The sequence below is a fragment of the Pagrus pagrus genome (assembly GCF_965226575.1).
Source record: "Pagrus pagrus genome assembly, contig: HAP1_SCAFFOLD_45, whole genome shotgun sequence".
NCBI lineage: Eukaryota > Metazoa > Chordata > Actinopteri > Spariformes > Sparidae > Pagrus > Pagrus pagrus.
Window position 1 is genome coordinate 226,219 of NW_028175418.1, and position 9,397 is coordinate 235,615.

The 9,397-nt window shown below is 38.8% G+C and overlaps 1 protein-coding gene and 1 long non-coding RNA gene across 4 annotated transcripts; both read right to left on the bottom strand.

Moving 5' to 3' along the window:
- Positions 1–652: 652 nt before the first annotated feature.
- Positions 653–4,681, bottom strand: LOC311253799. Of its 2 annotated transcripts, none has more exons than XR_014621911.1 (6): positions 4,604–4,681; positions 3,037–3,112; positions 2,671–2,822; positions 2,329–2,439; positions 2,072–2,186; positions 653–1,073 (listed from the first exon to the last, which is right to left on the bottom strand). It is a non-coding gene; the product is annotated as an uncharacterized lncRNA (long non-coding RNA). The 2 variants fall into 2 exon arrangements; XR_014621912.1 differs by lacking the exon at positions 4,604–4,681 and adding an exon at positions 4,380–4,466.
- Positions 4,682–4,886: 205 nt separating this feature from the next.
- On the bottom strand, positions 4,887–8,710 carry LOC311253796 (uncharacterized protein). 2 transcript variants are annotated; one of them, XM_084384271.1, is made up of 12 exons: positions 8,201–8,710; positions 7,907–8,065; positions 7,682–7,726; positions 7,480–7,572; positions 7,309–7,383; positions 6,492–6,580; positions 6,291–6,381; positions 6,052–6,168; positions 5,796–5,947; positions 5,495–5,641; positions 5,100–5,160; positions 4,887–4,972 (listed from the first exon to the last, which is right to left on the bottom strand). In XM_084384271.1, exons 1-12 carry the CDS (start codon positions 8,327–8,329, stop codon positions 4,901–4,903), a joined length of 1,230 nt encoding a protein of 409 aa, XP_084240397.1. In that variant the 5' UTR covers positions 8,330–8,710; the 3' UTR covers positions 4,887–4,900. The 2 variants fall into 2 exon arrangements, with proteins under 2 accessions (XP_084240397.1, XP_084240396.1); XM_084384270.1 differs by having other exon boundaries at positions 6,291–6,393.
- Between the last annotated feature and the right edge of the window lie 687 nt (positions 8,711–9,397).

The following is a 9,397-nucleotide window of genomic DNA, read 5'->3' on the forward strand; positions in this document are numbered from 1 at the left end:
TTATACCGATGCCTAGCCTTATGCCGTTCCTCGGAGAGGTGGCCAAATTTATGTCGATTGCTGCTCAGCGGCTTATACCGATGCCTAGAGCCTTATGCCGTTCCTCGTAGAGGTGGCCAAATTTATGTCGATTGCTGCTCAGTGGCTTATACCGATCCCCAGACTCTTATACCGTTCCTAGGAGTGGTGTGCCGCTGTTATGCCGCTGATATTCCGCCGACACATGACGGTGTGTGCCGCTAGAGAGCGTTATGCTTCTGAGAGACTGCTGGATGGGTACCGTCCCCTGATGGATATGCAAATGTAATGCCACTGGGCTGGTTTTACGACAAGTGCTGCCATAAATGTATACATTGTTGTAGTCTTTTTTAACAATGCTAACTTAACACATTGCCGTAAATAAAGGAACGTAGGCTATGTGTTTCTTTTGGATGTTATGTTGGTGGGACGTAGGCATATAGACAGTAATTACACGTGGGATTCTTGCAATATGATAGCAAAGTAATATGTCTAAATTTGGGCCAATACACTACTTAAAGCTAATGAAAGCGATAGCCTTAGCTAACATGGCTACTGTAAGCCCAGCCACCGTAGCCAGTCTGACTAATCGATAGCAGAAACTTTGTAGCCAACCAACTAAACAATACTTCCTGACAGGCTTCCTTTACTAGGAGAACACAACAATACATTACTTCGTATAAAAAATTCAGTCTGAATCATTGTATCAAACAACTGTTGGAAATTAATGTATTGGGGTATTTTCTATGATCCACCTTCAGATAGTCTGAAATGACAATCCACATATGTATTGTTTACACCACATATTACTGTTAATTCAAACATTTGCTTGAGAGTGAAGATTCAGTTAGATAGACATACTAGTACATTACTAGTATATGAAATGTGTTTCTATGAGTATTTTAGGCTAATTGGACAGGGTAAATACATAACAAACATTAGAGGGTGTAGTCATTTTTTATTGTCAAAAACTCTCCATAACACAAACAGATAACCATTGTTGAACAGGTCAGGAACGATTAGTTGCTGGAGGGTGAATGGTTCAGCAGAGAGACCTGGTGAAAGTAGGAGGAGGAAGATGAGAGAAATGAGAGAGAGTGAGGGGGACAGAAAAAAACAGAGCTTGCAGAAAAGCTTGAAGAAAATTTACAAAAAAGTCTAGTTCGTTGCTTTCTTCTTGGCAGAACACAAATGAACCATTAGTACTACACTAGGGATGAGAGATTCATTAAGCCTGACAATGACACACTGAAAGGATAATGGTAACAGGTGTGAGGCATATTAAAAACAGTGACTTCAAACTACAAAAATATAGTCTAGAAATGGTTGTTTTGGTGTTAGAGGGTTATTGACACTGTGACTGATCTAACTATTAATCACAGTCATGGCCTGTGGGAAGTTTTGGGCCAATGAAAACCCTCATATGTGGACAAACAAAAATTCTGCTGCAGGCACAGGTTTGGAGAGGTGACCATGACCACTGGGCTGAACAGCGTGCATGCTATAGATAATGTGTGAAACATCAACCGCTAAAAAGGCAACTCATACTGAGTAGCGTTTGAGAAGAATGCTTAGTATTTTTACTTAAGTATGATTTTTTTGCAGTTGGCTGCAGACTGCAGTTGGCCTCACAAAACAATGCCCGGTCCCCCACTGACACTGACACTGAAAATGACTCTTACCTCTTGCTTGACCCCCACTGACACCATATCTCTTTCACTTTGTTATCACTTATGGTTCTGTCTGTCTCGTTATCATGTTGTCTATTTATTGTTTATTGTTTGGCACACATAGCTTCGAGACCAAAACAAATTCCTTGTATGTGAAAACCTACTTGGCAATAAACTTCTTTCTCATTCTGATTCTGATTTTAAGACCAGAAGTTGAAATTGAGTTTTAGTTTTAATATTTTAGTAATGTAACTGTATTCATACTTTAACACAGATTTTCAGTACTCTTTCTACCACTGGGTTCCTCGTACAGAGCTCATAGCGCTTACCAGAGGGGAGGAGTTTGAACAGGTTGTGTCCAGTTGTGCACAAATGTTTCCTACCCGTTTTAATCGCCTGGTTCCTCTGTCGGAGCGCAGGTATGGCTACAGAACCCTGGGTGAGGTGGCTCACTGTAGTACCCACGACTCTCTCCTCTCCTCCCTTGCCCAATATATCCTTGAAGAAGAAGAGAGATATGAACAGTTAAGGTTGACATTACAACACATTACAAGTGTTTGCTGATATGAAATGTAGCTCAACAAAGCCAAAAAACTGCAACTGAGCGCACTGTTATGAATCAGAAAACTGGCATTTATACCTCCAGGGAAGGATTTGTATAGCAATCCACAGGCAGTGCAAGGTTCAATAGTGTACATGCTTTTGAGTTCTTCTTGAAAAGCAGAAGAAAACTTTTGAAGATTCACAACACCTATTGAGAAAAAAACAACACATTAATACATAATTAAAACACAGAAGGAGGCTAGTGAGGGAGGCCACCAAGACACCTATGACTACTCTGAAGGAGTTAAAAGCTTCAGCAGCTGAAATGGGAGAGACTCTGTATACAACAACTGTTGCCCGGGTTCTTCACCAGCCAAAGCTTATGGGAATACTTTTTATAGGCACTGTATATACATTTGCTTACGTTATTGTTACTTACTTTGTAGCCATCTGTAATGTGCTCTCTTCCGGAACCATTTACTTGATACAATGTCCCTAAACGTCTTGCATACAAGTGCAATCTTTGCGATGGCCATCTCCTTCCATGAGGATGACTTCCAGAAACACCTCCACAAGAAGTTCATCAGAAAGCTGTGCAGACAAATTCAAATAAAATTTTAAAAATTACTGCACCAAAACTTTACTTGAGTATTTATCCAAATTAGAACACTGATGTACTTTGTACCTTTTGGCATATATGTGGATGTGTTGGGTTGCACAAAATGTCAGTGAATGATGATGATCGCTTATGACTGGTAATTACTATGCAAGTAAAAATTGTAGTTATCATTGAATAATAAAGTACCTCCTCAAAGTGCGTTGTGTGAGGCCCTCCTGTTGTCTGCACACATTTGGCACCTGGGGCAGTTCCACTTTCCAACCTGCCAAGTCATGGAAAAGGCATTAAGTTTATTTGTGGAAGCTTGAATATGTAACTGCAGCACTTGAACTCTTTCGTGATTAGTTGAAAAACAGTGGTGTGATGATACACCCAGCTCATGACAGAGACACTACATGATTTTGGGTTCACGAGAATGAGACGTTTTTTGAACACTATTTGCAAAGACAACTTCAATGATGAAATATGTGACTGGAAAAATAGTGTTTGCACAAAATGCAAAACAATGCTGATCCATCGTGAAATGTTTTAAATAGTTCTTATCTTGTAAGGAACGTCATTTCAGTTCTAGTGTGTGACCTTGTTACTGAACTCCTTTCCATAAATTCAAATGAGAAATTAATAGATAATAATAATAATAATAATAATAATAATAATAGTCTCTCAATACTTAAAGTGCAAACACAGACTGACACATTTTTTGTTCAAGCGTGATAAAGACAGCTGGCTACAACTACAACGACAATTTGCGTAAATTGTCGGTCACAGTAGCAACACCATGGTTTAGCATCTGAAGCTCGCAGTCACTCGCAGATGCTTGTAAAACTTCAGCTATGCTATCTGTGGGTGTCTTTGCATAGTGCTCGTGTTAGCCGCAGTGTACGGCACTATTTTGTAGTATTAGTGCTTATAATAGTGCTTACATGTTGTTCCCGTCTTGTCTGTCACCGTGTGCCGCTTATTGCTTCCACCAAGCACTCTAAATGTTGCCAGTTGAACGTCAGACTCCGTTATACGAGCTGCCGCTCTGCATTTGTTCTGTAGCTACTCATATCGCGAGACAGCTTTTAACCTCCACGAAAAATAGCTTAACGATTTTATATCGCGAGATCTCGTGGTACGGGATGATTGTTGATCACTATACTAATTTGTGACATTTGTGATGCTGCAATAATGTCATTGCTTAATGTATTAGAAAATGACATAGACTTTATTTTCTTCAAAATTGCTCTAGGGGCTTCTGTTAGAAATTCAAAATGTTTTTTATTTTGACATGTGTATTTTTGTGCCATTTTTAGACGTTCTGTTGTTTTAAAAAAATATATTGACACTTTTACACAGTAAATGTTTTTATACAAAAATGGACTACTGTTATCAAATATCCACTTGATTTGACAAATTTGGATGGGTAACGCTACATAAATAGAAGACAGACTTGAAATATTGCCCTATGCTTTACCACTCACCTAACCCTAACCCTAACCCTAACCCTGACTTGCAAATACTGTTTCTAAATGTTAATACATTACCATTCCATCTTGTTCCACAAAAAGGTGGTACTTAGCAGAATACATTCTGCTTCATACCGGCAGATGCTGAACCGCTGTGTTAGCCACTCGATGACTACCTGGAACAATTTTTTTTTTTATTTGTCATTGTGGTTTTATTGTCACAATTCATTTAATCCCCCGGGCAAGAAATAATTAACTTTTTATTTGTCTAACTTGGATACAAAAAATTATGTTGTACTTACCTCTGGCAAAATGACCTCAATTAAGTAGGCATCTCTTTCAGCAACAGCCACTTGTTTGGCAACAAGCCCTTCTAACCTGTCAATAAGTTCTCCTGTCTGAAATATTGATAATGACAACATTAATATTTGCCTTTATTTTCATATTGTATGCATTTCATACGTAGAGACACCATGAACTATTTTTTTCATTTGTAAGGTGTTTATTAATATATTAGCATTACATGCATGTATAATCTTTACCTTTATGTCGTCAAAAACAGACAGGTGGTCAGCATAGAATGCTTTCAGTGTTGGGTCTTATCCTGTGTTCCTGAACAGGTACATTCTGTTTGACAGAATGCGACCTGACAGAAGATCTATCTCCAAACACTGAGAATACAAAATAGTTTAATCAGTCCAAATACCTTTAAAAAGCAACATGTCAGGTTTGAAAAAGGATGTCATTATTCTTTCAAACCAAACCCCAAACCCAAAAAGGGAAATCTGTCAGTAATACCTTGATCTCTTTGTCAGTCAAAATGCTGTCTGCCTGGGTGGATTCCACAATATCTTTATCCCTGCAAGAAGTAAAAGCATGAACTATGAGGTCGGCTTGTAATTGCAATATAGCAAAGACATGTATTTGAGAAAATGTTCCTAATTGACTTTTGAGCTGGAGGACAACACTTAAAAACATTGTAATTTCTTTGAAAGTCAGCTTGCTAAAGTACCGTACTACTAGCACAATTTAAAAACATCACTGTTCAACAAATTATGGTCATATTTCATACAGTAATGACAGAACGATAAAATTACAGCAAATTATTTGAGATATTTTATTAGGTTTTTTTTATTTATTTATTTATTTTTTTAGGTTATTTAATGGAACATGAGCATGTGTCATATACTTACAGATATGTAGTCATGTCGCGATCACAACCACAATGGAACTCTCTGGTGGTCCAGTCTCCTTGCACACCTGCGCATTCAAAATGTATCCAACCTCCACAGCTTTTACACTCGAGCCAAGAAAAGTTTTTCACTTGACTGTGGAGTGTTCTACAAGACAAATCGAAACAGTCTATCAGCTTATTCGACTATATTTATCTTAAAACTGTAGACACCTTTATTATGCTCTACTTTTGTATCAAACACCTGGCATTAATCATTACACAAATGCTGCGTATTGCTGTTCAATTTCTTTCTTCAATACCTCTTTGAGCCAGTTACCCGCTGAAACACGCAGGCTTGTTTTTCCCAGGCTAAGCAATGACAGTTGGAGTCGCTTGCTTTTTTTTCCTGTTGCTGAATCCTGTCCTCCTCAAATTTTATTTTTTCCAGGTCTTCTTTGGTGAGTGGGAAAGTCTGTGTGAATGACAAAAAATAAAAAAATAAAAACATAAATAACATTACTCTGAATTCTCTTTGAGTAAACATTGGCTTTAAGCGAAAAGTTTAATATATCTGACCTGAACACTCAGGCCTTTTATCATCTCAGCCGCATTGTGTCTCCTTAGAGTTCGACACTGGTTGAGGGAGAGATCATCATTGCTGACATCTCTGTTTTGGACCTCATTCTCAGCTGCCTTTTTTTGGGATAAAAACATAGTCACAAATGGCATACAAAACAGTTATTTCTTGTTGTCATCCTGTTTGTGTGTTTTACAAATGATGACAGCTCCTAACAAAGCTGAAACAGTTTACTTACCGAGCACACAAAGATCCCACAGTTATCATGGTCTCTCTGCCTCCACTGCTTTGGGAATGTGACCTTCCATCCCTTGAGACCTCCGTGGTTTCTGAAGACATTACTTTGATAACAAAACATAAGGGGTCACATTTCTATGACAGTAATTCCCTTGCCTAAATTTTTTAACCACCCTCTGAATTTTGTGTCTTCACTTCTCACCTCAGAAGAGCCATGTCGTCATCTGTCATTGTTGTTTGAATCCTCAAAGAATCGTACAATCTCAATTCTTTGTTTGAGAAGTCTAGTACCTAAGTCATAAAGATACCAGAAGCACATATATCTGCAGTTACATCTTTTGTTTTGTCTAACAGAGAAAAAGTAATGCTTTTGATAGCCACAGTGATAACTTTCTAACCAAGTTATCGGTGCATTTATACATTTATATATTGTCCTTCAGTCTCTGTCTTATCACACCATTAAGGCTATACAAAATAACATATCAATTATACAGTACATCATTACAAATGTTCTTACCTAATGTTCTATGACTTTTTTATTGCAGCATGTCCACTGTGTGAGACCTATATTTATATGCTGGACTTGAGTAAATATGATTGTCTTCTTAAAAGATAAAAATGCATATTTACATGTCAAATATGAGCTCAACTACCATGGGGGAATGCAAAACTCCCCTTTAGTAACTGATAAAATGTCTCACATTACACTTATTATTTGTGTTATTTATTAATATAAGTGTTAAACATTTCTTGCATAGTATTTCAAATATAGCATCATATGTTTATTGCATTCTTCATTCTGAATGCATGTTTGGGTGATAACTTTTATACTACTTTGGCTACTGTTTACCTGCTGTTCACTTTAATTCTTGAAGTAAAATTACACACAAATTTAACATGTTGCTAACACTGTGCTGCAGCAAACATGGTCCAAGCATCTCTTTTGAATAATTATAGTGATATACATGTGTTTAACATAATTTTTATGACATGGTTGATGTGCTGTCATGTTGGCCTACCCAAAGGATAAAGTGGTTTCCAGTCTCAGGAGTGCTGTGACCCACAAGCCTTGGCAGAAATATTCGGTCTGCAGTCTAGTGCAGTGGAGACAATAGCGATTTCAGTATTAAATGTCCATGTTAAAAAGACAGATTGTAAAGACATACATCTTTCAAGAATGGCAAACCCACCTTTAAGTGTTTGACAGTTTTGTCCTGGACATGGCCATTTCTTATCCAGTCCCGACTCCACAGAATGTTGTCAAAGTGAGCCAAACTCACAGACTGTGCAGTGGGGATAAAGATTTATAAGTGTTACTGTCTCCTACCTTTGCTGAGGATGTTGTGTTTGTTCAGAATTGACAAAAGCATACACACAAGTACTTCATATTACCTTACTGCAGGCCCGTGTAATCTGTGCCACTCTGAAATTGACAGCCTGAATAAAAAAGATGGTGATATCAGTTTTTGCAGGATTTAGCACATAAAAATTGTCACCACACACTTGAGTGCACACTGACATGAGCCACAGCATTTATCTTTAGTCAGACTGCATGTCTGACTGTAAACATATACGTCTTAATAGATTTAATAATGTTAACAGTACTGTCATACTCACATCATCTGTCAGCCACGGCATCGTCCATGAGGTGTCGTCCAGTAAATCCAGAGGGCAAACACTCTTAATGTCTTTTATTGAAATCTGGAACTTTCTCCCGATTTTAGTCAAAACTTGATTTTCGTCCCGAGATCCAGTTAGAAGACTTTTCAAAGTGCTCTACAAACAGCAGTGTTTTCTATTAGCTTATACAATTCATAATCATTATGGAAGTACAAAATGAGAAAAGTTATGTTCACATTGTACGATTTTCAAACTGTTTTTATGTGAAAAACATCAGATGCAGCTACTAACCTTGTCCTCTTCAGATATGCTGTAGTTGCTGGCCTGAAAAGTGATGTCTTGGACCTTGTCTGCTGGAACAGCAATAGGTGGCGGTGGAAGTGGCAGTGTCCCACTGCGGTGGAAGTGGCAGTGTCCCATATATTGTTATTTGGTCTTTACACATGTATAAAGGCACTATTCCTTAACAGCGGTGTTATTTATAATGTAAGGGTGTATTGCATGTCCTCGGTTGTTAAATAATGGAAGAGCAATGCAATAGGTTGCATCCTGTGTGCTGTGATCACAGAAATACAGAATTTTAGTTTTTCACTGTCATAGTTGTGCGGGTGGTTCATAGTGTCACAATGTTTTTTATAATACAACTCCTATATTTCTACTCCCATATACTAAACACACCACTTGAGTCTCCAGCTGGTCCAGAATGCTGCAGCACGTGTACTGACAGGAACTAAGAAAAGAGATCATATTACTCCTGTATTGGCCTCTCTGCACTGGCTCCCTGTGAAATCAAGAATAGAGTTTAAAATCCTTCTCCTCACTTACAAAGCTGTTAATGGTCAGGCACCATCATATCTCCAGGAGCTCATACTACCCTATTACCCAACTAGAGCATTAAGCTCCCAGAACGCAAGCTTACTTGTAGTTCCTAAAGTCTCCAAAAGCAGAATGGGAGCCAGAGCCTTCAGTTATCAAGCTCCTCTTCTGTGGAACCATCTTCCTGTTTTGGTCCGGGAGGCGGACACCCTCTCTACCTTTAAGAGTAGACTTAAGACCTTCCTTTTCGATAGAGCTTATAGTTAGGGCTGGCCCAGGCCTGTCTTGGACCAGCTCTTAGTTATGCTGCTATAGGCCTAGTCCGGGGGACAAATGACACACTGAGCTTCTCTCTCCTCCTCTCCTCTCCATCTGTATACATTATGCCTGTATACATGCCCCATCTCTGCATGTCACTGACTTCACTTCTTCCCCGGAGTCCTTGTGCTCTCTAGTCCTACAGGCTCCCATGGATCCTGGCCGCGCCCGGTTCGTGGATCGTGGATGCGCCTACTGCTATGGCCCTGCCTGATTATGGATGCGCCTACTGCCATGGCCCTGCCTGACACCCACCACTACTGTCGCTAATATTAGTCATATCTCTGTTACATACGTTCCACTACTATTATTGTAATGCAATACTACATACTATCCTTACCGTTAACCACTACT